The 20,910-nt window shown below is 44.0% G+C and overlaps 1 protein-coding gene across 2 annotated transcripts in view; it reads left to right on the top strand.

Annotated features, from left to right (window-relative positions):
* LOC143295048 (phosphatidylinositol-glycan-specific phospholipase D-like) overlaps positions 1-19,307 on the top strand; it is a 50,179-nt gene extending 30,872 nt beyond the window's left edge. For both annotated transcript variants that reach the window (XM_076606603.1, XM_076606604.1), the window contains 9 exons: positions 918-1,068; positions 4,803-4,858; positions 7,319-7,422; positions 8,675-8,877; positions 10,684-10,829; positions 13,446-13,533; positions 14,040-14,152; positions 14,654-14,731; positions 16,218-19,307. In XM_076606603.1, coding sequence (XP_076462718.1) covers positions 918-1,068; positions 4,803-4,858; positions 7,319-7,422; positions 8,675-8,877; positions 10,684-10,829; positions 13,446-13,533; positions 14,040-14,152; positions 14,654-14,731; positions 16,218-16,304 — 1,026 coding nt within the window. In that variant the 3' untranslated portion in view covers positions 16,305-19,307. The remainder of the gene's footprint in view (positions 1-917; positions 1,069-4,802; positions 4,859-7,318; positions 7,423-8,674; positions 8,878-10,683; positions 10,830-13,445; positions 13,534-14,039; positions 14,153-14,653; positions 14,732-16,217) is intronic.
* Positions 19,308-20,910: the final 1,603 nt, after the last annotated feature.

The following is a 20,910-nucleotide window of genomic DNA, read 5'->3' as shown; positions in this document are numbered from 1 at the left end:
ATAGAATCTTTACCTTTTGTTTGTTTTTTTGACAGAATTGTGCAAAATGTGTCCACAAATGACTCCTGATTGTAACAGGAGCTTCTTCTTCTTCTTCTTCTGCGTTCACTCGTATGCACACGAGTGGGCTTTTACGTGTATGACCGTTTTTACCCCGCCATGTAGGCAGCCATACTCTGTTTTTGGGGGTGTGCATGCTGGGTATGTTCTTGTTTCCATAACCCACCGAACGCTGACATGGATTACAAGATCTTTAACGTGCGTATTTGATCTTCTGCATGCATATACACACGAAGGGGGTTCAGGCACTAGCAGGTCTGCACATATGTTGACCTGGGAGATCATAAAAATCTCCACCCTTTACCCACCAGGCGTCGTCACCGTGATTCGAACCCGGGACCCTCAGATTGACAGTCCAACGCTTTAACCACTCGGCTATTGCGCCCGTTGTAACAGGAGCATTTCTGATCACTTTTGTCAACTGCAGAGATAACCACGTATCATCTTCCAGTGATCCATTTCCATTTAGGTGGAGCGGTGGCCTAGTTAGTACTGTGCCCAGCTGTGTGAAATTCAGGCTGCTGTCCCCAGGGAGAGTGCCTCACTACAGAACAGTGCCATCCATTTTTGTTTCGTTTTTTATAGTCTGCCTGCAGATGTATTTGTTTTCCTATCAAAGTGGATTTTTCTACAAACTTTTTGCAAGGGACAACCTTTCCGTTGCCATGGGTTCTTTTACATGCGCTAAGTGCATGCTACACACGAGACCTTGGTTTTATCATCTCGTCTGAATGACTAGCATCCAGACCACCACTCAAGGCCTAGTGGAGGGGGAGAAAATACTGACAGGTGTGGCATGTGACATATAATGATAACAGGATGATGTGCGTATCCGTCTGTCCTGACATGATTTCCAGGATCACTACTGCAACCTGGGCAGGTCTCTGGCAGAGGGAGACATCGATGGCGACAGCTTTCCCGATTTGCTGATTGGCTCACCATTTTCTGGAGGAAAGGGAGACCAGCGGGGAGCTGTCGTGGCAGTTGTCTCCAGTAAAACCTATCGAGGTACACTGCTAGTATATCATGTCTCCTGTGTTTTGGATGGGGTTGAACATGTTTGCCATGTGGAATATCTGATCATGTATTTGGGTATTTGAGCTGGGAATTACGTTGGTATTTTTAACTCACTCCGGACGAATAGTTCTCTCCCTTGCTTTTCCCAACAGACGACCCATTTGTTAGGGTTAGGAAAAAAATCACAAAAAATACAAAACATAAATTAACTGAATGAAACTCACTGTACTTGAACCACTGACCCCTCTCCTCACGTCATGTGAACGCCCACCCCCCTCCCTCTTCACTGCTGCCAGAAGCTGAGTCACTATCAGTACCTTCTTGCTGGTAGCTTTCTTCACTGCAGATACTTTATTCAACGTCTTCATCATCCTCGTCAATGTCGAAACTTTCAGTTTGAAGCATTTCAATCACTTCAGCAGCAGTAAAAGCTGCTGTTGTGATCTAGTTTGCTCCAAAAATTTCCACTTGTATCGCCTGTGACGCCGTTTTTGATACGTAAGCAGATTAGCTTGTTGTGTGGGGTCCTGAACTCGCTGGCTCGCTGTGGAGTGTGTTGTAACGAAATCTCGACCCTTGACACGTTCGCAATGCCCAGTGTAGCTGTGATTATTATGCTACCCCATGAGGAAAACGTGGAAAAAATTTTAATTGTCGAAACAGCTATAGCGTTCTATCGTCCGGAGCGCTACCTTACATCAGGAACTCTATAGCGTTCCATCGTCTGGAGTGAGTGAAATGTTTGACTGATGAACGTCACAGAGGTCTTGGAATGAGGAGGTGACTGAAGCTTTGGTTTGAAAGTCGGTCTCATCCGTTGCTATTCATCAGCATTTGAGCCTTTCAGGTTTTGTCTGTCTGTCTGTGTTGTGCCAGGGGAATTGTCAGCCAGTGTCATTTTGTTTCACCACTGATCCTCCACCACAAGTTTTGTATTCAGCAAATCTGGTGATGTGTCGTTCTGTTCTGGTGTGTTTGGGATTGCTCTTGTTGTTGCTCTGGGATGAGGTGGTGTGTGTGTGTGTGTGTGTGTGTGTGTGTGTGTGTGTGTGTGTGTGTGTGTGTGTGTGTGAGTATGTGTGTGTGTGTGTGTGTGTGTGTGTGAGTGTGTGTGTGTGTGTGTCTGAGTGTGTGTGTGTGTGTGAGTGAGTGTGTGTGAGTGTGTGTGTGTGTGTATGAGTATGTGTGTGTGAGTGTGTGTGTGTGTGTGTGTGTGTGTGTGTGTGTGTGTGTGTGTGAGTATGTGTGTGTGTGTATGTGTGTGAGTATGTGTGTGTGAGTGTGTGTGTGTGTGTGGGGGGGGGGGTGAGTGTGTGTGGTGTGTGTGTGTGTGTGTGAGTATGTGTGTGTGTGTGTGTGAGTATGTGTGTGTGAGTGTGTGTGTGTGTGTGTGGGGGTGTGAGTATGTGTGTGTGTGTGTGTGTGAGTATGTGTGTGTGAGTATGTGTGTGTGTGAGTATGTGTGTGTGTGTGTGTGTGTGGCACCATAGTTGCCGAGATGTGAGTGAGAGAAACAGTGATGACTAGGTAGGGCGTGTGGGTGTGAAGGTGGGTGTTCGGCAGGGGATGGGAGGGGGGCGTGTTTGTGTGTATGTATTTGTGTGTGTTGGTGTATCCAGTATTTCATCCCACTACAGTGGCTTCACCTCTACTCCACATGCCACATACATCCACACAAGGCTTTGGTATCTCTCACTCCACATGCCACATACATCCACACAAAGCTTTGGTATCTCTCACTCTACATGCCACATACATCCACACAAGGCTTTGGTATCTCTCATCCCACATGCCACATACATCCACATACATCCACACAAGGCTTTGGTATCTCATCCCACATGCCACATGCATCCACTCAAGGCTGTGGTATCTCTCATCCCACATGCCACATACATCCACACAAGGCTGTGGTATCTCTCACTCCACATGCCACATACATCCACATACATCCACTCAAGGCTTTGGTATCTCTCATCCCACATGCCAGCAGTGAAGGCAGAGCTATTAGTGTCATGTCGCCATGAAGCTGCCCACCAGTGTGTGTGTGTGTGTGTGTGTGTGTGTGTGTGTGCACATGTGGTTGTTAACAAAGCAGTAGTGAGAAGAAGAGCTTCCGTCACACATTAAATATGTCTTATGCATTCCTATGTTATGTGTATGTGTGTGAACAATCACTGAATCGTAAAAGGCAATGGATGTTAAGGAAAAGGTGAGAAGAACAGTTTACTTTCTCTGACTCATTCCTGCCCATACTTTTTCAGTCAACTCTGCCACAGAGATTAAACACACATTACTACACAGAAAGCAATCTGAAAGCAGAAAATGGAAGTGAACTGGTTGAGGCCTGATATACTTGAGTGCTTTAAGTTTTTTTGGTTTTTTTTGTTTTGTTTTGTTTTTTTCACAGTAATTGAGCCAAAGTTGTAGGTTCATTGTTTGACCCTGTATCTGCAAGCCTGGGATGGCGTGAAGCTGAACAGCAGTTTGACTGGAAACTCACCAGCTCAGTGATAAGTTATTGGAAACTGTCTGGTCAGGAGCCTCACAGGTCAGAAACGTTGTATTCCTGATTGTTGCAGAGGATTTGTTTACATACTGATTTTTTTTTTTATTACCATTTTGGTAAGATACTCTGACGGGCGCCATAGCCGAATGGTTAAATGGTCCCGGGTTCGAATCACGGTGACGGCGCCTGGTGGGTAAAGGGTGGAGATTTTTCCGATCTCCCAGGTCAACATATGTGCAGACCTGCTAGTGCCTGAACCCCCTTCGTGTGTATATGCAAGCAGAAGATCAAATACGCACGTTAAAGATCCTGTAATCCATGTCAGCGTTCGGTGGGTTATGGAAGCAAGAACATACCCAGCATGCACACCCCAGAAAACGGAGTATGGCTGCCTACATGGCGGGGTAAAAACGGTCATACACGTAAAAGCCCACTTGTGTGCATACGAGTGAACGCAGAAGAAGAAGAAGTTGTGACGCATCCTTCAAACATTGACCGGTGTATTAGCAGTGCAGAAAGTTGGGGGGCGGGTTTGTTTGCCTTTGTTTTGTTTTGTTTTTTTGTTATTGATTTTTAACAGTACTGAAACAGTCTGATCTTTTTGTTGCTTTAAATTCCTGTTGCTTCAGTTGTAATTGTCGTTGCTTGTGTTTGTTTGGTTTTTTTTTCATTTTCATTTGGTGTTATGTTGAATACATAGTGGAGTGATGGCCTAGAGGTAACGCGTCCGCCTAGGAAGCAAGAGAATCTGAGCGTGCTGGTTCGAATCACGGCTCAGCTGCCGATACTTTCTCCCCCTCCACTAGACCCTGAGTTCCCCCTCCACTAGACCCTGAGTGGTGGTGGTGTGGACGCTAATCATTCGGATGAGATGATAAACTGAGGTCCCATGTGCAGCATGCACTTAGCACATGTAAAAGAACCCACGGCAACAGAAGGGTTGTTCCTGGCAAAATTCTGTAGAAAAATCCACTTCGATAGGAAAAACAAATAAAACTGCACACAGGAAAAAATACAAAAAAAGGGGTGGCGCTGTAGTGTAGTGACGTGCTCACACAGAGAAATCTGTTGTGATAAAAAGAAAAAAGAAAAAAAAAAAGAAATACTTCTACTACATTCTGTGGAAGAAGTGATGGTGGAAGACTGGAGTCTCCGACTGGTGAATGTGCTTCGTGAGTGGAGTTGTGACTGGGTTGATGTTGTTTTGATTTTTCAGGCAGGTTCGTCCAGCTGGACGTGTCCATCCTCCCATGGAGGTTCCCCGGGAGCCAGGTGAAGCATTGCCTGTCTCTCTCTTCGTGTCGGTCTGTGTCTCTCCCAGCCTCTCTCCCCTTGCTTACTGTCATGTGTGTGAAGAATAGAATAGAATAGAATAGAATACTTTTTATTGTCATAAAACCTTAAAGTTTATAAGACACAATGAAACATAAACATGAGCATATTAAGAAGAGAAACATTCATGAACAAATTTCGCCAGCCTTGGCTGTATTTCTGTTAGAAGGATCAATTCACTAGGCTTTGCATTTGGACGACATATATCGATTAGGAATCTGTGTCTGTAAGTATTGTACTTTACACGATGGTCTAAAAGGTGAATCTCATCTTCTAAACTGTTACAAGTATCACACAGTCTTTGTTCTTTCGGTGTATTTTTATATCTTCTCTGTTCGATTTGTTAGTCATGGGCGCTGATTCGTAACATGGTCAGTTGTGTATTTGCTGTATTCTTTAAATACGGTTCAGTATTATAATGTGTGTGTGTGTGTGTGTGTGTGTGTTCTTCAGTTTAATGTTGATCCATGTATGATTTTAGACCCAAAAAAAGTGAAAAAGAGATCCATTTACAAAGGAGTGAGAACCTTGAAGAAAGCTAACTGTAAAATTGATTAAATCGAGACGGGTGCAATAGCCGAGTGGTTAAAGCGTTGGACTGTCAGTCTGAGGGTCCCGGGCTCGAATCACGGTGATGGCGCCTGGTGGGTAAAGGGTGGAGATTTTTACGATCTCCCAGGTCAACATATGTGCAGACCTGCTAGTGCCTGAACCCCCTTCGTGTGTATATGCAAGCAGAAGATCAAATACGCGCGTTAAAGATCCTGTAATCCATGTCAGCGTTCGGTGGGTTATGGAAACAAGAACATACCCAGCATGCACACCCCTGAAAACGGAGTATGGCTGCCTACATGGCGGGGTAAAAACAGTCATACACGTAAAAGCCCACTCGTGTGCATACGAGTGAACGCAGAAGAAGAAATCAAATGTCCAACTGGACTGCAAAGCAAACTTTCAGAATTTTTTTTTCTTACAACAATACAATATTATCAGCAGCATCTTCAAACGATTTTTCCGAAAATCTAGGTAAAAAGGACTTTAGCACCTCACATGCAAAGAGTACCTGCGTATTTAAGTGTTGTCCTTCACAGTAGCACATTGACGTTTTTTGCTATGTTTAGTTTAAGATGTGTGTGGGTGTGTCTGTCTGTGGTATATGACACAGTAAGATGTGTGTGGGTGTGTCTGTCTGTGGTATATGACACAGTAAGATGTGTGTGGGTGTGTCTGTGTCTGTCTGTGGTATATGACACAGTAAGATGTGTGTGGGTGTGTCTGTGTCTGTCTGTGGTATATGACACAGTAAGATGTGTGTGGATGTGTCTGTGTCTGTCTGTGGTATATGACACAGTAAGATGTGTGTGGGTGTGTCTGTGTCTGTCTGTGGTATATGACACAGTAAGATGTGTGTGGGTGTGTCTGTGTCTGTCTGTGGTATATGACACAGTAAGATGTGTGTGGGTGTGTCTGTCTGTGGTATATGACACAGTAAGATGTGTGTGGGTGTGTCTGTCTGTGGTATATGACACAGTAAGATGTGTGTGGGTGTGTCTGTCTGTGGTATATGACACAGTAAGATGTGTGTGGGTGTGTCTGTCTGTGGTATATGACACAGTAAGATGTGTGTGGGTGTGTCTGTGTCTGTCTGTGGTATATGACACAGTAAGATGTGTGTGGGTGTGTCTGTGTCTGTCTGTGGTATATGACACAGTAAGATGTGTGTGGGTGTGTCTGTGTCTGTCTGTGGTATATGACACAGTAAGATGTGTGTGTCTGTGTCTGTCTGTGGTATATGACACAGTAAGATGTGTGTGGGTGTGTCTGTGTCTGTCTGTGGTATATGACACAGTAAGATGTGTGTGGGTGTGTCTGTGTCTGTGGTATATGACACAGTAAGATGTGTGTGTCTGTGTCTGTCTGTGGTATATGACACAGTAAGATGTGTGTGGGTGTGTCTGTGTCTGTGGTATATGACACAGTAAGATGTGTGTGGGTGTGTCTGTGTCTGTCTGTGGTATATGACACAGTAAGATGTGTGTGGGTGTGTCTGTGTCTGTCTGTGGTATATGACACAGTAAGATGTGTGTGGGTGTGTGTAGGGATGTGTTGTTTGTGAAAGGATGTGGTGTGTGTGTGTGTGTGTGTGTGTGTGTAATTATGAATAGATATGTATATGCACAGATGTGAGTGTGTTTGTGTTTGTATGTGAAAGGATGTATGGATATGTGTATGTATGGATGTGAGTGTGTGTTTGTGTGTGTGTATGTGTGTGTGTAAGGATGTATGCGTGTGTTAAATGCCTCTGAAGGTTGAACGCATGTTATATACTGAAGACTGGTTCACTGTAGACTGACAGCCATTGTGAGTCACACACACATGATCAGTATCTTCCACACACAGAACTACAGCTGGTTTGGAGAGAGCGTCTCAGTCGTCACCAATGCTCAGCACACCGCCACCACTTTTGTGCTGGTCACTGAACCTGCTTGGCGCTCCTGTGCCTGGTGAGTGGATTTCTCTGTGTGTTTGTGTGCGTGTCTGTGTGTGTGTGTGCGTCTGTGTGTGTGTGTGTGTGAGGTCAGGTGGGTTTGTGTGTGTGTGTTTAGTTTAACTCACTCAGTACGGCCAGCCCTCTCTTCTCCTCTACACAGACCCCTCGGATGTCCAGTGGGTGCCCCAATGACCCAACCTTTAGCTTCCGTCGTCAGAGTTGTGGTATTCTTTGTCAACATTCACGTCTTCAGTATAAGAGCCTTCCGCTTGCAATATTTTGATGATGATAATTGGGGTGAAACGCTGTTTACGTCGTCTCTTTCGCCGTTCGTATGGAGAGAGTTAACGTCTTTTCACTGTTTAGTGATATTAGATGAGGGGGAAAAAAGGGTGGGGTTGGGGGGGGGGGCGATGGGGGGGGGGTGATGGTATATGCACATGGGAGATGAGGCGTGGGGTACTTGAGAAGAGGTGGTGGGATGACTGAATTGAGAAGGAGAAAACGAAGAGCTACGAAGGACTGTACTAACAGTGAATCATAACATGAATTATAACAGTGAGTTAATCATCCATATAACAGTGAAAAGTATGCTCATTATAACAAAAAATGTGATCAGTCAAAGGTAGATACCAACTGGACTTTGAATCAAACATTCAGAAAATTTTTGAAGTAATGAATAATTATTCAAAACATCCCCTATGGACAAATATGTGTTTGTGTGTACGTGTGTGTGTGTTTAGGAGGATGAGTGTGTGGGTTGGGGTGGCAGGAGTGTAGTGGAAGGTATTGTGTGTGTATATGTGTGTGTGTGTGTGAGTGTTTGAGAGGGAGTATGGGGTGTGTGTGGTGGGAATGGGATATGTTTTGTGTGTGCTTCTGTGTGAGTGTGGGGCTGGGTGGGTGTGTGTGTCTGTATGTGTGGGTTTGTGTTTGTGTATGTGCTTGGGTGCATGGATGGCTGTGTAAGTAAACAAATACACTTTTTCAAACAAACAAAAAAAAAGCCACAATGAAAGACTTAACAAACCAACCCACTATTTGCAGATGGTAACACTTTTGCAAATAAGCAAATACACTTTTAATCACACATACTGAACTGTGACCCACTAGTGCAGACTTCTTCAGGGGTCTGATTCCTGTCCTGTGCAAAACTACTACCCGCCTATGCGGAGAAAACGAAATTCCTTTTTTTCAACAAAACAAAGCACAATGAAGTCAAAAAACAAAACCACACAAACCAAGCCCTCTTTTGTTTTTTGCAGGCAGAACTGCTCCTTCACAGACAAGGACGTACAGGAGGTGGGCCAGCTGAACGTCTTCACGGCCTCCTCGCCGGGGAAGCCTGTCTCTCCGTCGTGGAGGATCACAGGCACCCAGGGCCTGCAGAAGTTTGGCAGCAGCGCCGCTGTCGGCCGCCCTCTTTCTGACGGCACCCCTGTCTTGGCTGTGGGGGCCCCCGGCCAGAGTGCGTCGTTCAGTTTTGATTTGATTTGATTTGATATGATGGGTGCAGTAGCTGAGTGGTTACAGCGTTGGACTTTGAATCTGAGGGTCCTGGGTTCGAATCTCGTTGACGGGCGCCTGGTGGGTAAAGGGTGGAGATTTTTCTGATCTCCCAGGTCAACGTATGTGCAGACCTGCTTAGTGCCTGAACCCCCTTTGAGTGTATGCACATGGAGAAGATCAGATATGCACGTTAAGGATCCTGTAATCCATGTCAGCGTTCTGTGGGTTATGGAAACAAGAACGTACCCAAAAAACATAAAAACGGTCATGTGAAAGCCCACTCTTGTACATACGAGTGAACGTGGAAGTTAAGCCCACGAACGAAGAGCAAGAAGAAGAAGAAGATTTCATTTGATGTCTGTGTGTGTGTGTGTGAGTGTGTGTGTGTGTGTGTGTGTGTTTGTGTGTGTGTGTGTGTGTGTGTGTGTGTGTGTGTGTGTGTGTTTAGCTGAAAGAGCAAAGAAGAGAGAGAGAGAAAGGGGGGGAATGGATAAGGGACATTGGCAGAAGAGAGAGAGAGAGAAGACCCCACCGCTCACTCTGCATATTACCCTTTGGTTAAGATTGAAGACAGCTGATGCACTCTTCTCTTGTGTGTGTTGATGTGTGTGTTGGTGTGTGTGTGTTTGTGTGTGTGTTGGTGTGTGTGTGTATGTGTGTGTGTGTGTGTGTTGGTGTGTGTGTGTGTTTGTGTGTATGTGTGTGTGTTAATGTGTGTGTGTGTTGGTGTGCGTGTGTGTGTGTTATGTGTGTGTGTGTGTGTGTGTGTGTGTTGGTGTGTGTGTTGGTGTGTGTGTGTGTTGGTGTGTGTGTGTGTGTTGGTGTGTGTGTGTGTGTGTTGGTGTGTGTTGGTGTGTGTGTGTGTGTGTAAGCTTTCATTTGATGTCTCTGTGTGTGTGTGTGTGTGTGTGTGTGTGTGTGTGTGTGTGTGTGTGTGTGAGTGTGTTTGTGTGTGTGTTATTGTGTGTTGGTTGTGTGTGTGTGTGGTGTGTGTGTGTGTGTGTGTGTGTGTGTGTTTAGCTGAAAGAGCAAAGAAGAGAGAGAGAGAAAGGGGGGGAATGGATAAGGGACATTGGCAGAAGAGAGAGAGAGAGAGAGAGAAGACCCCACCGCTCGCTCTGCATATTACTCTTTGGTTAAGATGGAAGACAGCTGCTGCACTCTTCTCTTGTGTGTGTTGGTGTTTGTGTGTGTGTTGGTGTGTGTTGTGTGTGTGTGTGTTGGTGTGTGTGTGGGTGTGTGTTTGTGTGTGTGTGTGTGTGTGTTGGTGTGTGTGTGTTGGTGTGTGTGTGTGTGTGTTGGTGTGTGTGTGTGTGTGTGTGTTGGTGTGTGTGTGTGTTGGTGTGTGTGTGTGTGTGTGTTGTGTTGGTGTGTGTGTGTTGTGTTGGTGTGTGTGTGTTGGTGTGTGTGTGTGTGTGTGTGTGTTGGTGTGTGTGTGTGTGTGTGTGTGTGTGTGTGTTGGTGTGTGTGTGTGTGTTGGTGTGTGTTGTGTGTGTGTGTGTTATTGTGTGTGTATGTGTGTGTGTGTGTGTGTGTGTGTGTGTGTTAGTGTGTGTGTGTGTTGGTGTGTTTGTGTTGGTGTGTGTGTGTTGGTGTGTTTGTGTATGTTGGTGTGTGTGTGTGTTGGTGTGTGTGTGTGTGTTGGTGTGTGTGTGTGTGTTGGTGTGTGTGTGTGTGTGTGTGTGTGTGTGTGTGTTGAAATTGATATTTATATTTAACAATCAGGTTGCAGTAGCAGTAGTGGTAATAATCACGCTGTTTGCAGATGTGGCGGGGACCATCGCTGACATCCATGTGACCTTTCCGCAGACGGGGGCGGTGTGGTTGTACAATCTGTCAGACCCTCATTGGGCACCAGCGGCCACCTTGCAGGGGGATCGTCGCTTCAGCCGGTTTGGCTCTCAGATCTTGGTATGCTGTGTGCAGAGATTCCAACTGTTGCGATTTTGCCGTATTTTATTATGCACGATCGCAGTTTGTTCCAACGTTACACCAATGTCAAAATTGTTCCGACGAGTTCATTTTTTACTACATAGCATGGGCACATGCTTTCCTGTCGTAACATTACCCAGACACTCCAAACCTATTGATCAAAGGCCAGGGTAGTCACTACTAACCTAGGTCTCAAGTGAAGGTGCTTAGCTAATAGCGTGCGTGTTTACATTGAAACAGCATTGAGTGGACCAGTCAGCTTAATCGTAGCAGTTTCACCATGTGGCAGGTAGGCCCAAGTGTTCGTATGCCTTGTAGATGAAATGTATGGTTCCTGATGTAGCTTGGAGTCTGAGTATTCTTGCCAGATTCAAAATGTTCACCAAATTCAAAATGTTCCTACCAATTTTTTGGATTCTACATACAAACACCTGACAGGGGTTGGCATCTGTGTGTGTGTGTAAGAATTGGTTGGTTTAACTTATTTGTGGAGTGATGGCCCAGAGGTAACGCGTCCGCCTAGGAAGAGAGAGAATCTGAGCGTACTGGTTCGAATCCCGACAGTCGCCAGTATTTTCTCCCCCTCCACTAGACCTTGAATGGTGGTCTGGTCGCTAGTCATTCGGATGAGATGATAAACTGAGGACCCGTGTGCAGCAAGCACTTAAAGCACGTAAAAGAACCCACAGCAACAAAAGGGTTGCCCCTGACGAAATTCTGTAGAAAAATCCATTTCGGTAGGAAAACAAATAAACAGCAACAAAAACTGCAGGCAGGAAAAAATACCAAAATTTTACACACATTTCTCTGTTGTGACAAGAAAGAGTAATACAATGCAATACAATACAATCATAGGCTGCATATGTTGTTTGGTGATTTCAGGGAAGAAATATAAACTGTTGTTGCTGTGAAGAAAAGATATGAATATCAGACTGTGTTGGCTGAATGCATCCATCAGTGTTGCTGAATTCGGAAGGTTTTTGCTTTGTGGGTGTGTGAACGTTCTGGATTTTTTCCCACTTTATTTTCTTATTCCTTTTTTTCTTGTTTTTTTTTTGTGTGTGTGAGGCCTCCATCCTCCCTTTTTTTTCGGACTGTTTCTTTTCTTTTCTCTTTTCTTTTCAATAATCTTTCAAGTGCATTCTTCACTTACGCTAACCTTAACTAATATATCTTTCTCTTAATTTTTCCCCTATTGTCTGGTGCAACAGTTGCCTCAGTGTGTCTTGCGGCGTGCGGTCTAGGAATGTTCAGTGACTGTATACACTTGGCTGGGGTTGTTTTGTTTGCTCTGGTGTGTTGCTGCTTGCATTCTAAGCGAGTATTCTTCTTCTTCTTCAGCATTCGTGGGCTGCAACTCCCACTTTCACTCGCATGTACACGAGTGGGCTTTTACTAAAAGTGCATGACCGTTTTTACCCCGCCATGTAGGCAGCCATTCTCCGCTTTCTGGGGGGTGCATGCTGGGTATGTTCTTGTTTCCATAACCCACCGAACGCTGATATGGATTACAGGATCTTTAACGTGCGTATTAGATTTTCTGCATGTGTTTACACACGAAGGGGGTTCAGGCACTAAGCAGGTCTGCACATATGTTGACCTGGGAAATCGTAAAAATCTCCACCCTTTACCCACCAGGCGCCCTCACCGTGATTCGAACCCGGGACCCTCAGACTGAAAGTCCAACGCTTTAACCACTCGGCTATTGCGCCCGTCTAAGCGAGTATAACATGTGATTATTTCCGTCTGGGTTTCTTATTGCTCAGGTGTGGGTTGCAGTGTTAAACAATTCTTTTTTTCCTGTTCCTTTCCCTGTCTTTTTCATTCATGTTTTTGTTGGGGGGTTTTGTTGTTGTTGTTGTTAGGCCGAACACTCGACTTATATCACAGATTGACATAAGTTTACATTTGGGCCAACAGCAAAGTGAGAGCTGTATTATCAATGGTTTCTCCATTCAATGTGAAACCATTTACAGCTTAGTCTTTTGTGAAGGACTATGACTCTCAAACTAGGAGGCAAAATTGCACAGGCTCTTAGTGCTGCAGCCTTGTGGGCTAGTTGGCCTTTGGGAACCATTCCAACGCCTACTGTCCTAAAACCCTCTTGGCCGAGAGAGTGGGGATGTACTTGGGCAAGACACTCTCCACTATAATCAAATTCTAGCCCAAATAGTCGGAACAGCAGTTGCCTCCTCTGCTGTTCTGATGGTCATAGTTGGACCCGACTGACTGTCAGACAATCATATATATATATATATATATATATATATGTTGTTGTTCTTTTGTTTTTTAAAGCAGCGCAGCAAGTCATATTAAAGTTGGTGTTTTTTTTAACATCTCTTCCTCTCACGTTTCTCTACATTATGATACTTCCATTTACTTGCAGTTGTCTGTCTGTTTCTCTATTAATGGACAATGTCTGTGCATGCAAGACTTTAGTATTGAATTAGTGTTTCAATTTGTGTTTTGATTGCTTTAGTGTGTTTTTTTCTGTTGTTGTGCATGTTTGTCCCTCTCTCTCACCTTTTACTCCCTGCTGGAACATCCTTTCTGTTTGTCTCATGACATGGAAACCTGTTATTGACCCTGTTTCAGTTTTCTGATGTCAACAGTGACGGTTTTGATGACTTGATCGTTGGGGCGCCATTCCGCACCGACGACGTCACAGAAGAGGTTCATGCAGGTGAGACCCCATTCAGTGTGCACTGCATGGTTGTCTGCCGGATTTTTATATACACATTTTCATTTACAACAGTTAGTTGCTGAATTATTTTAAATATCTTATTCCGTTAGGATTCTTTGTATAGAAATTGTATGGAGCAACCTCAAATTAGTCAGGAATCATTTACTTCACAGTGTTTGGGTTCACACGCTCCTGTTGATGCATACAAATTTGAAAAAGTTGAGTGAGGGAAATTGGAGGAAAGTGCTTTTTTTTTTCCCCCAAGGACACAACGCCATGCTGAAACGAAGAACCCTGATCACTGGTGAACGCTGTATCAGAAGTCAAACGATCACTGGTGAACGCTGTATCAGAAGTCAAACGATCACTGGTGAACGCTGTATCAGAAGTCAAACGATCACTGGTGAACGCTGTATCAGAAGTCAAACGCGTAACTGACACAGCGTAATGAAAAACAAGTCATTGAAGCACGTGTAAACATGACATCGTGCTGTGGAATTTGGCAGGTGAGGAAGGTGCAGCCTATGTCTATTACGGAGGGTCTGCATTCCCCTGGGGAGGAAACGCAACATCCAGCTGTCCTCGCTTCTCTGTCATCACACCCTGCCCAGCTGATGTGGTCAGTGTGTGTGTGATGTGCTGCTTTGTATGTGTGTGTGTGTGGTGGGGGGTGTGGGGGGGTTGGGTGTGGGTGGGGTGGATGTGAGTGTGTGTGTGTGTTCATTAACATTTTTCATGTTTAGTCTTTGTTATAGCATTCTTTCTTTCAATTCATATCTAGTCTTGATGATAGATCATTTCAATCAGCTTGTGTGTGTGTGTGTGTGTGCGTGCGTGTGTGTGTGTGTGTGTGTGTGTGTGTGTGCACCATACTCTGTTGTTGTTTTTTTGTCTGGACTGTTCAAACCAGATATGTCCATGGTACCATAACCCACAGAATGCTGACCTTGATTACAAGATCTTTGACATGCATAGTTTGGTCTTCTACACATGAAGGGATTCAAAGCCAGCATATAATGGCCTTAAAGTTGGAAAAAAAATCTCCATCTCATGTATTCATCTTTTACCACATAGCATACAAACAAAAAGAGTGATGTCACTTGAATATTTTTTTTTTCAGGCCTCTGTGGTGTTGGCATTTGGAGAGGATAAAGCTCGACTCGGTGGCCAGTTTGCTGTGGTCAGGAGTAAGACTAAGGTACAGTCTGACTTTCTTACAGTAATTATGACTTTCTTCTTCTTCTTCTTCTTCTGCGTTCGTGGGCTGCAACTCCCACGTTCACTCGTATATACGCGAGTGGGCTTTTACGTGTATGACCGTTTTTAACCCGCCATGTAGGCAGCCATACTCCGCTTTCAGGGGTGTACATGCTGGGTGTGTTCTTGTTTCCATAACCCACCGAACGCTGACATGGATTACAGGATTTTTAACGTGCGTATTTGATCTTCTGCTTGCGTATACACACGAAGGGGGTTCAGGCACTGGCAGGTCTGCACATATGTTGACCTGGGAGATCGGAAAAATCTCCACCCTTTACCCACCAGGCGCCATCACCGTGATATGATTCGAACCCGGGACCCTCAGATTGAAAGTCCAACGCTTTAACCATTCGAATATTGCGCCAGTCATGACTTTGTTCTATTTGCTCATCACCAGCATTATTCTTTGTGTTGAAAACTGTTGTTTTGTTGGGCAAATTGAAATCGAAATTGACGGGCGCAATAGCCGAGTGGTTAAAGCGTTGGACTGTCAATCTGAGGGTCCCGGGTTCGATTCTCGGCAACGGCACCTAGTGGGGTAAAGGCTGGGGATTTTTCCGATCTCCCAGGTCAACATATGTGCAGACCTGCTTTATGCCTGAACCCCCTTCGTGTGTATATGCAAGCAGAAGATCAAATACGCACGTTAAAGATCCTGTAATCCATGTCAGCGTTGGGTGGGTTATGGAAACAAGAACATACCCAGCATGCACACCCCTGAAAACGGAGTATGGCTGCCTACATGGCAGGGTAAAAACGGTCATACACGTAAAAGCCCACTCGTGTACATTATTATTATTATTATTATTATGAGCATTTACGCCTAATCTCGAAACTATGCCCTAGGCGTATATATGAGTGAACGTGGGAGTTACAGCCCACACACGAAGAAGAAGAAGAGAAGAAGAAGAAATCAGAAAGTGATCCCAGAGAGCAAGCGTTGCTTACAACAGGAGCAGACATGACAAACGATGTGTAATTTGATGTGGATGTTCTCCTCCTCATTTTGAATCATGGGCTGCAATTCCTCATTCACTTGTATGTGTTACTGTTAGTGGGCTTTTACATGTGTGACCGTTTTTACCCCGCCGTGCAGGCAGCCATACTCCGTTTTCAGGGGTGTGCATGCTGGGTATGTTCTTGTGTGTGTGTGTGTGCGCATGTGTGTGTGTGTGTGTGCGTCTGTGTTTGTGTGTGCGCAGTGTGTGTGTGAGCGTCTGTGTGTGTGTGTGTGTGGAGAGGGGGGAGGGCATCTGTCTGTGTGTGTGCGTGTGTGTGTGTCTGTGTGCGTATGTGTGTGTGTGTGTGTGTGTGTGTATGTATGTGTGTGTGTGTAATGTGTGTGTGTGTGTGTGTGTGTGTGTGTGTGTGTGAAGTCCTGTTTCAATCGTGACGATTCACTGATGTTGTGTTTCTGTGTGCAGGTGGACATTCTGGTCACAGCTTTGCACAGTTCACGTGGGGCTCGTTTGTCAGGGGCTGTTGCGCTTTATTCTTTTCTCAAAACATAATGCGCACATACATGAACGCACACACACACACACACACACACACACATTTGGAGATCTCAGGTCAGCATATGTGCAGACATGCTAGTGCCTGAACCCCCTTCGTGTGTATACGCACGCAGAAGATCAAATACGCACGTTAAAGATCCCATAACCCATGTCAGTGTTCGGTGGGTTATGGAAACACGAATATATCCAGCATGCATGAACCACGACATGAGTCGATGTTGGTCGTGTAACGGAAAGAAGAAGACCATACCCACACATACTCAAGCATATTGTTTTGCACATGCTCCAAATTTGTATCTGTGATTTGGGAGTTGGGAGGGGGGGGGGGGGGGCGAGAGACAGGGGAATGTGTCAAAACGATGCATCCACTTGTCATAAAACGCACAATCAACTGTACCTCAAGTCCTCCAGGTGGCTTAGCCACATTCCACCGATGTTGTACCCACCTTCGGCAATCAGACTTTATGCCTCTTTCTCGAGTTCAGGTGTACAGAATGTGTTAGTGATCATTCACTGTTGTGATCTTGAACGTTTGGATGATGTGGAACAGCAAAACCGTGTGTCAGTGTATGTGTATGCTTGCATACAAGTGTTTGTGTGTGTGTGTGCATGTGTGACATCGATACATTATTTTCATCTGACCATTGCCCGAGGCCAAGAGATGAAACAATGGTGTCGAGATTAATCTAAAAACAAAACAAAACCTGGAGATGCAGTGTAAGCAATTTTGACAACACTTGAAGCACACCTACCCACCAGCTCCAGAGTTGTCAAAAGTCAGAGTTAACCCAATGGCCTTCATAATGACCTTGATGAAAGGTCAAGGTCTTGTTGACCTTGACGAAAGGTTACAATGAGGAGGAGGGATATGGGGGGTGTGGGGGGTGCCTGTCTTTGCAGGCATGGCGGCAAACAGTCTTACATATTTTTTTCTGGCTGATTAGGTTGCAGCTTGCACAGTCAGATGTTGAGTCCATACAGAAAAATGTTTCTGTTTTAGTGTTTTATACATTGTCTTTACATTGTACATCGCAGCTGAGTATGTTTTACCTGGAAAAGCGCTATGTAAATTAAATGATAATTATTGACTCACTTGTGTAAACAAAGTGAGTCTATGTTTTAACCTGGTGTTCGGTTGTCTGTGTGTGTGTGTGTCCGTGTGTCTGTGTGTCCATGGTAAACTTTAACATTGACATTTTCTCTGCAAATACTTTGTCAGTTGACACCAAATTTGGCATAAGAATAGGAAAAATTTAGTTCTTTCTAGTCATCTTGTTTAAAACAATATTGCACCTCTGGGATGGGCACAAAAAAATTTAAAAAAGAAGCCTAATTATATACAAACTGCATTTACTGTTATATTTATATTTTTTGTATTCTCTGAACTTGGCACTTTGACCTCTTATTCTGACACAACAACAAGAGGAGTCATTATTATCATTTTTTGTTCAAACAGGAACTTCTTTTGCTAAGCATGGAATTTTTATTTATTTTGCAAACGTTTTGGTGCAGACAGTAAAAAAGGGAAATTACTCTGTAATTAATGCTAGGGGACTTAATGTATCACAAGTGAGTCTTGAAGGCCTTGCCTGTCTTGTTGTTGTTGTTATTGTTCACATTTTAGCATATTTTAGATGGAAAGGTGCCATTTTGATTATTATCATTAGTGTTGTTGCTGTTGTTATAAAACAAAATTAAATAGTGATTGATGTGATAGGTATATGATTTTAAAATGTGTTAAATGTGTGATAACTTCAGTCTTGCTTTTGGTGCAGATTGTGCCCATTTTTATAATGAATGCTTGACAGACATTGACATAACATGACAGAATAGAAGTAGTTTAGGATCACACAAATGAAACTATCTCTATTGTCTGAAAACAGAATTTTGAAGAAGTTAACAGAAAATGATATCAATGATTATGGGAAACTTAATGAAAATTGTACCATCTAAAAAAAAATTTTTAGATAGAAAGAAAGAAGTGGTGGACAATTGAAATATATCATAAGTGTAATTAAACAAAGTCACCGAAGTGACTCAGCAGCAGTGCAGGGTCTCCTCTGGTGTGTGGCCTCCTGGCGACCTAACATCGATGGTTCCCTGTGGACTGCCGACGCTGGAACTGCAACGGACGAACCCAGGTGTGGCCGTGTATGGGGGAATCTAAATGAGCGGCGTGGGAGTAATGCCACTGAAACGGTGCAGATAATGGGGCAGCAAAAAAAAAAAAAAAAAAAAAAGTACAAAGTTGTGTTTGATAGTACCTTGATATTTGTAACGTAAAAACAATTTTCGTATTGCTGTTTTTGGGGTTGTTTTTTTTTTGTTTGTTTGTTTTTTTTATTCTGGTGAAATGTATTTTGAATGTGAACACTCCACCTTCACCCCTTGACAGCTGAGTTTTAGTGAAAGGAAGTAATGTGGCATCAGTTTTATCTGCACACATTTCCAATTTTTTTCTGTGCTTTTCAACGATGTTGATTCTGCTGACCAAAGGCAATCAATGTGATCCCAAGACGGGGAAATTCAGATGGAGAATGTTGGCTGATATACTGAAATCTAATGGCAGTCTTTATCTGAGTGAAGTGATAGCCCTTCTCTGATGAGCAGTCTTGTCAGCAGCAGTTAAGGGGTTAATGGGCTGATGTGTATCTCAAGTGTTCATGCTTCTATTTTTGTGCCAGGAAAAAAAAGAAATCAATGGCTTGGACAAGTTGTGATCTTTAATCTGACCAAGAAAAACAGTTCTTGTTAGTTCAAGAAAGATTTGTTAGTTTGTTGCTCAGATCCTATTGTTGGCATGCTTGCAAATGATACATGACATTGACTTGAAATGTTGTGCCTTTGTCTCATTTGAAAGAGTCAAAGTTAATGTTCTTGTTTATTGCTTACTGTTCAATGCTCAGTGAAAGAGATTGAATGTATTTGTTTATTAATTATAATTCAGTGGTCATGACCTTTTACATATGTTGTTTGGCAATAAAAGATGTCGTTTTTTGCTTTCGCATACATGCATGAGTGTGTTGTGTTTGTGTGTGTGTGTGTGGGTGTGTGTGCATGTGGTCATACTTTCTTGCTGATATTAGTATTTTTGTAATATTTTTATAGCACGAAACTATAGAGCACTATATGCATTACAGTGACACTAGGTTTTCAAGATTTCTAAGAAGATTTTTAACATAAAGAATAAAACCTGTCATGAAAATAAAGCAATGCTAACTATATTTAAAGCACAAGGACACACTGTAAATGAGCGCGCGCGCGCGCGCACACACACACACACACACACACACACACACACAAGAGTTCAAACATGCGCATGCCTGCAAACACACACACACACGCAGACACAAACATGCAGGTGCACTCACCTGTACATAGACATGAATATGCATAATTACGTGCATACCAGCATCCGTGGCAAAATGGTAAGCATCATGGACTGATATCTTGGAGGACTTGGGTTCGATTCTCAGTGGAGATGGGTATTTTTCAGACACCGCCAGTTCCTTCCAAGAGTGAAGTGTGCTTTGGGCTTTGATGGGAAGACTTCAGAGTTGAGCAGCAGCGCGCGGCTTGTATGTTGGGGCCACTGGGATACATATATACTGGGCTCGCTGCCTTTGCTACATGGGCCCTGTTCCACGGACTTACACGCTCTCATCATAACTCATTGTTTCGACGTGAGAAACGCTCTCTCTCTCTCTCTCTCTCTCTCTCTCTCTCTCTCTCTCTCTATCCGAGTCTAGTATTGAGGAGGCCAGGGAGAGGGTGTGTACGGGTATCGGACCAGAACTACTCCCCTCATTCCTCCACTGTGAGGTTAGTATATACTGGGGTGGGTGTACTGCACACACACACACACACACACACACACACACACTGACATTGGACCTTATCTTTGAATCAGAGCTCAGTCCACGTAACATGATCAATATATATCTGGATACCAGAACACTTTGTCAGGCCCACAAGAAATTCTGAGGGCAATATCCAGTGCGCACACACACACACACACACACACACACATATATATATATATATATATATTGCACATAGGTATAGTGCTTGTGGAGAGGGAGAGGAGTGAGTGAGCAAAGGAGAGAGAGAGAGAGAGAGAGCGTGTGTGTACCGTACTTCTCTTTCAGTCAATATAATTTTGTGTGAAACCATCATGCGTATGTATCATATGTTGCGTGGTTTTTTTGTTGTTTTTTTAATGTTCGAACATGCCAATGGGAAGAAGACATATTAAAAAGATGAGAAAAAAAAAAGATTATGGAAAAGATGAAAGAAAGAAAGAAAAGACAACATAAAGGAGAAAAATGATGACGGAAGGAACAAAAAAAAGGGAAAGAAAAATTAAAAAGTACACGAAAAAAAAGAAAGGAAAAAAAAAGCGAGAAAGAGCCTCCAGAGATGCTGAGACTATCCTGTTCATTTGCAGAACTTTTACGCATCATCTGATGAAAGGAACACACACACACACACACACACACACACACCGCACACCCCCTCATGACCCCCCTCCCCCACACCCCTTCCCCCCCTTTTTATCACCCACACTCCCACCCAACCGCCGAACCCGACACAGGGTCAG

The sequence above is a fragment of the Babylonia areolata genome, chromosome 20 (assembly GCF_041734735.1).
Source record: "Babylonia areolata isolate BAREFJ2019XMU chromosome 20, ASM4173473v1, whole genome shotgun sequence".
In the NCBI taxonomy this organism is placed as follows: domain Eukaryota; kingdom Metazoa; phylum Mollusca; class Gastropoda; order Neogastropoda; family Buccinidae; genus Babylonia; species Babylonia areolata.
Note: the sequence above shows the minus strand (reverse complement) of the source record. Positions and strands in the feature narration are given on the sequence as shown.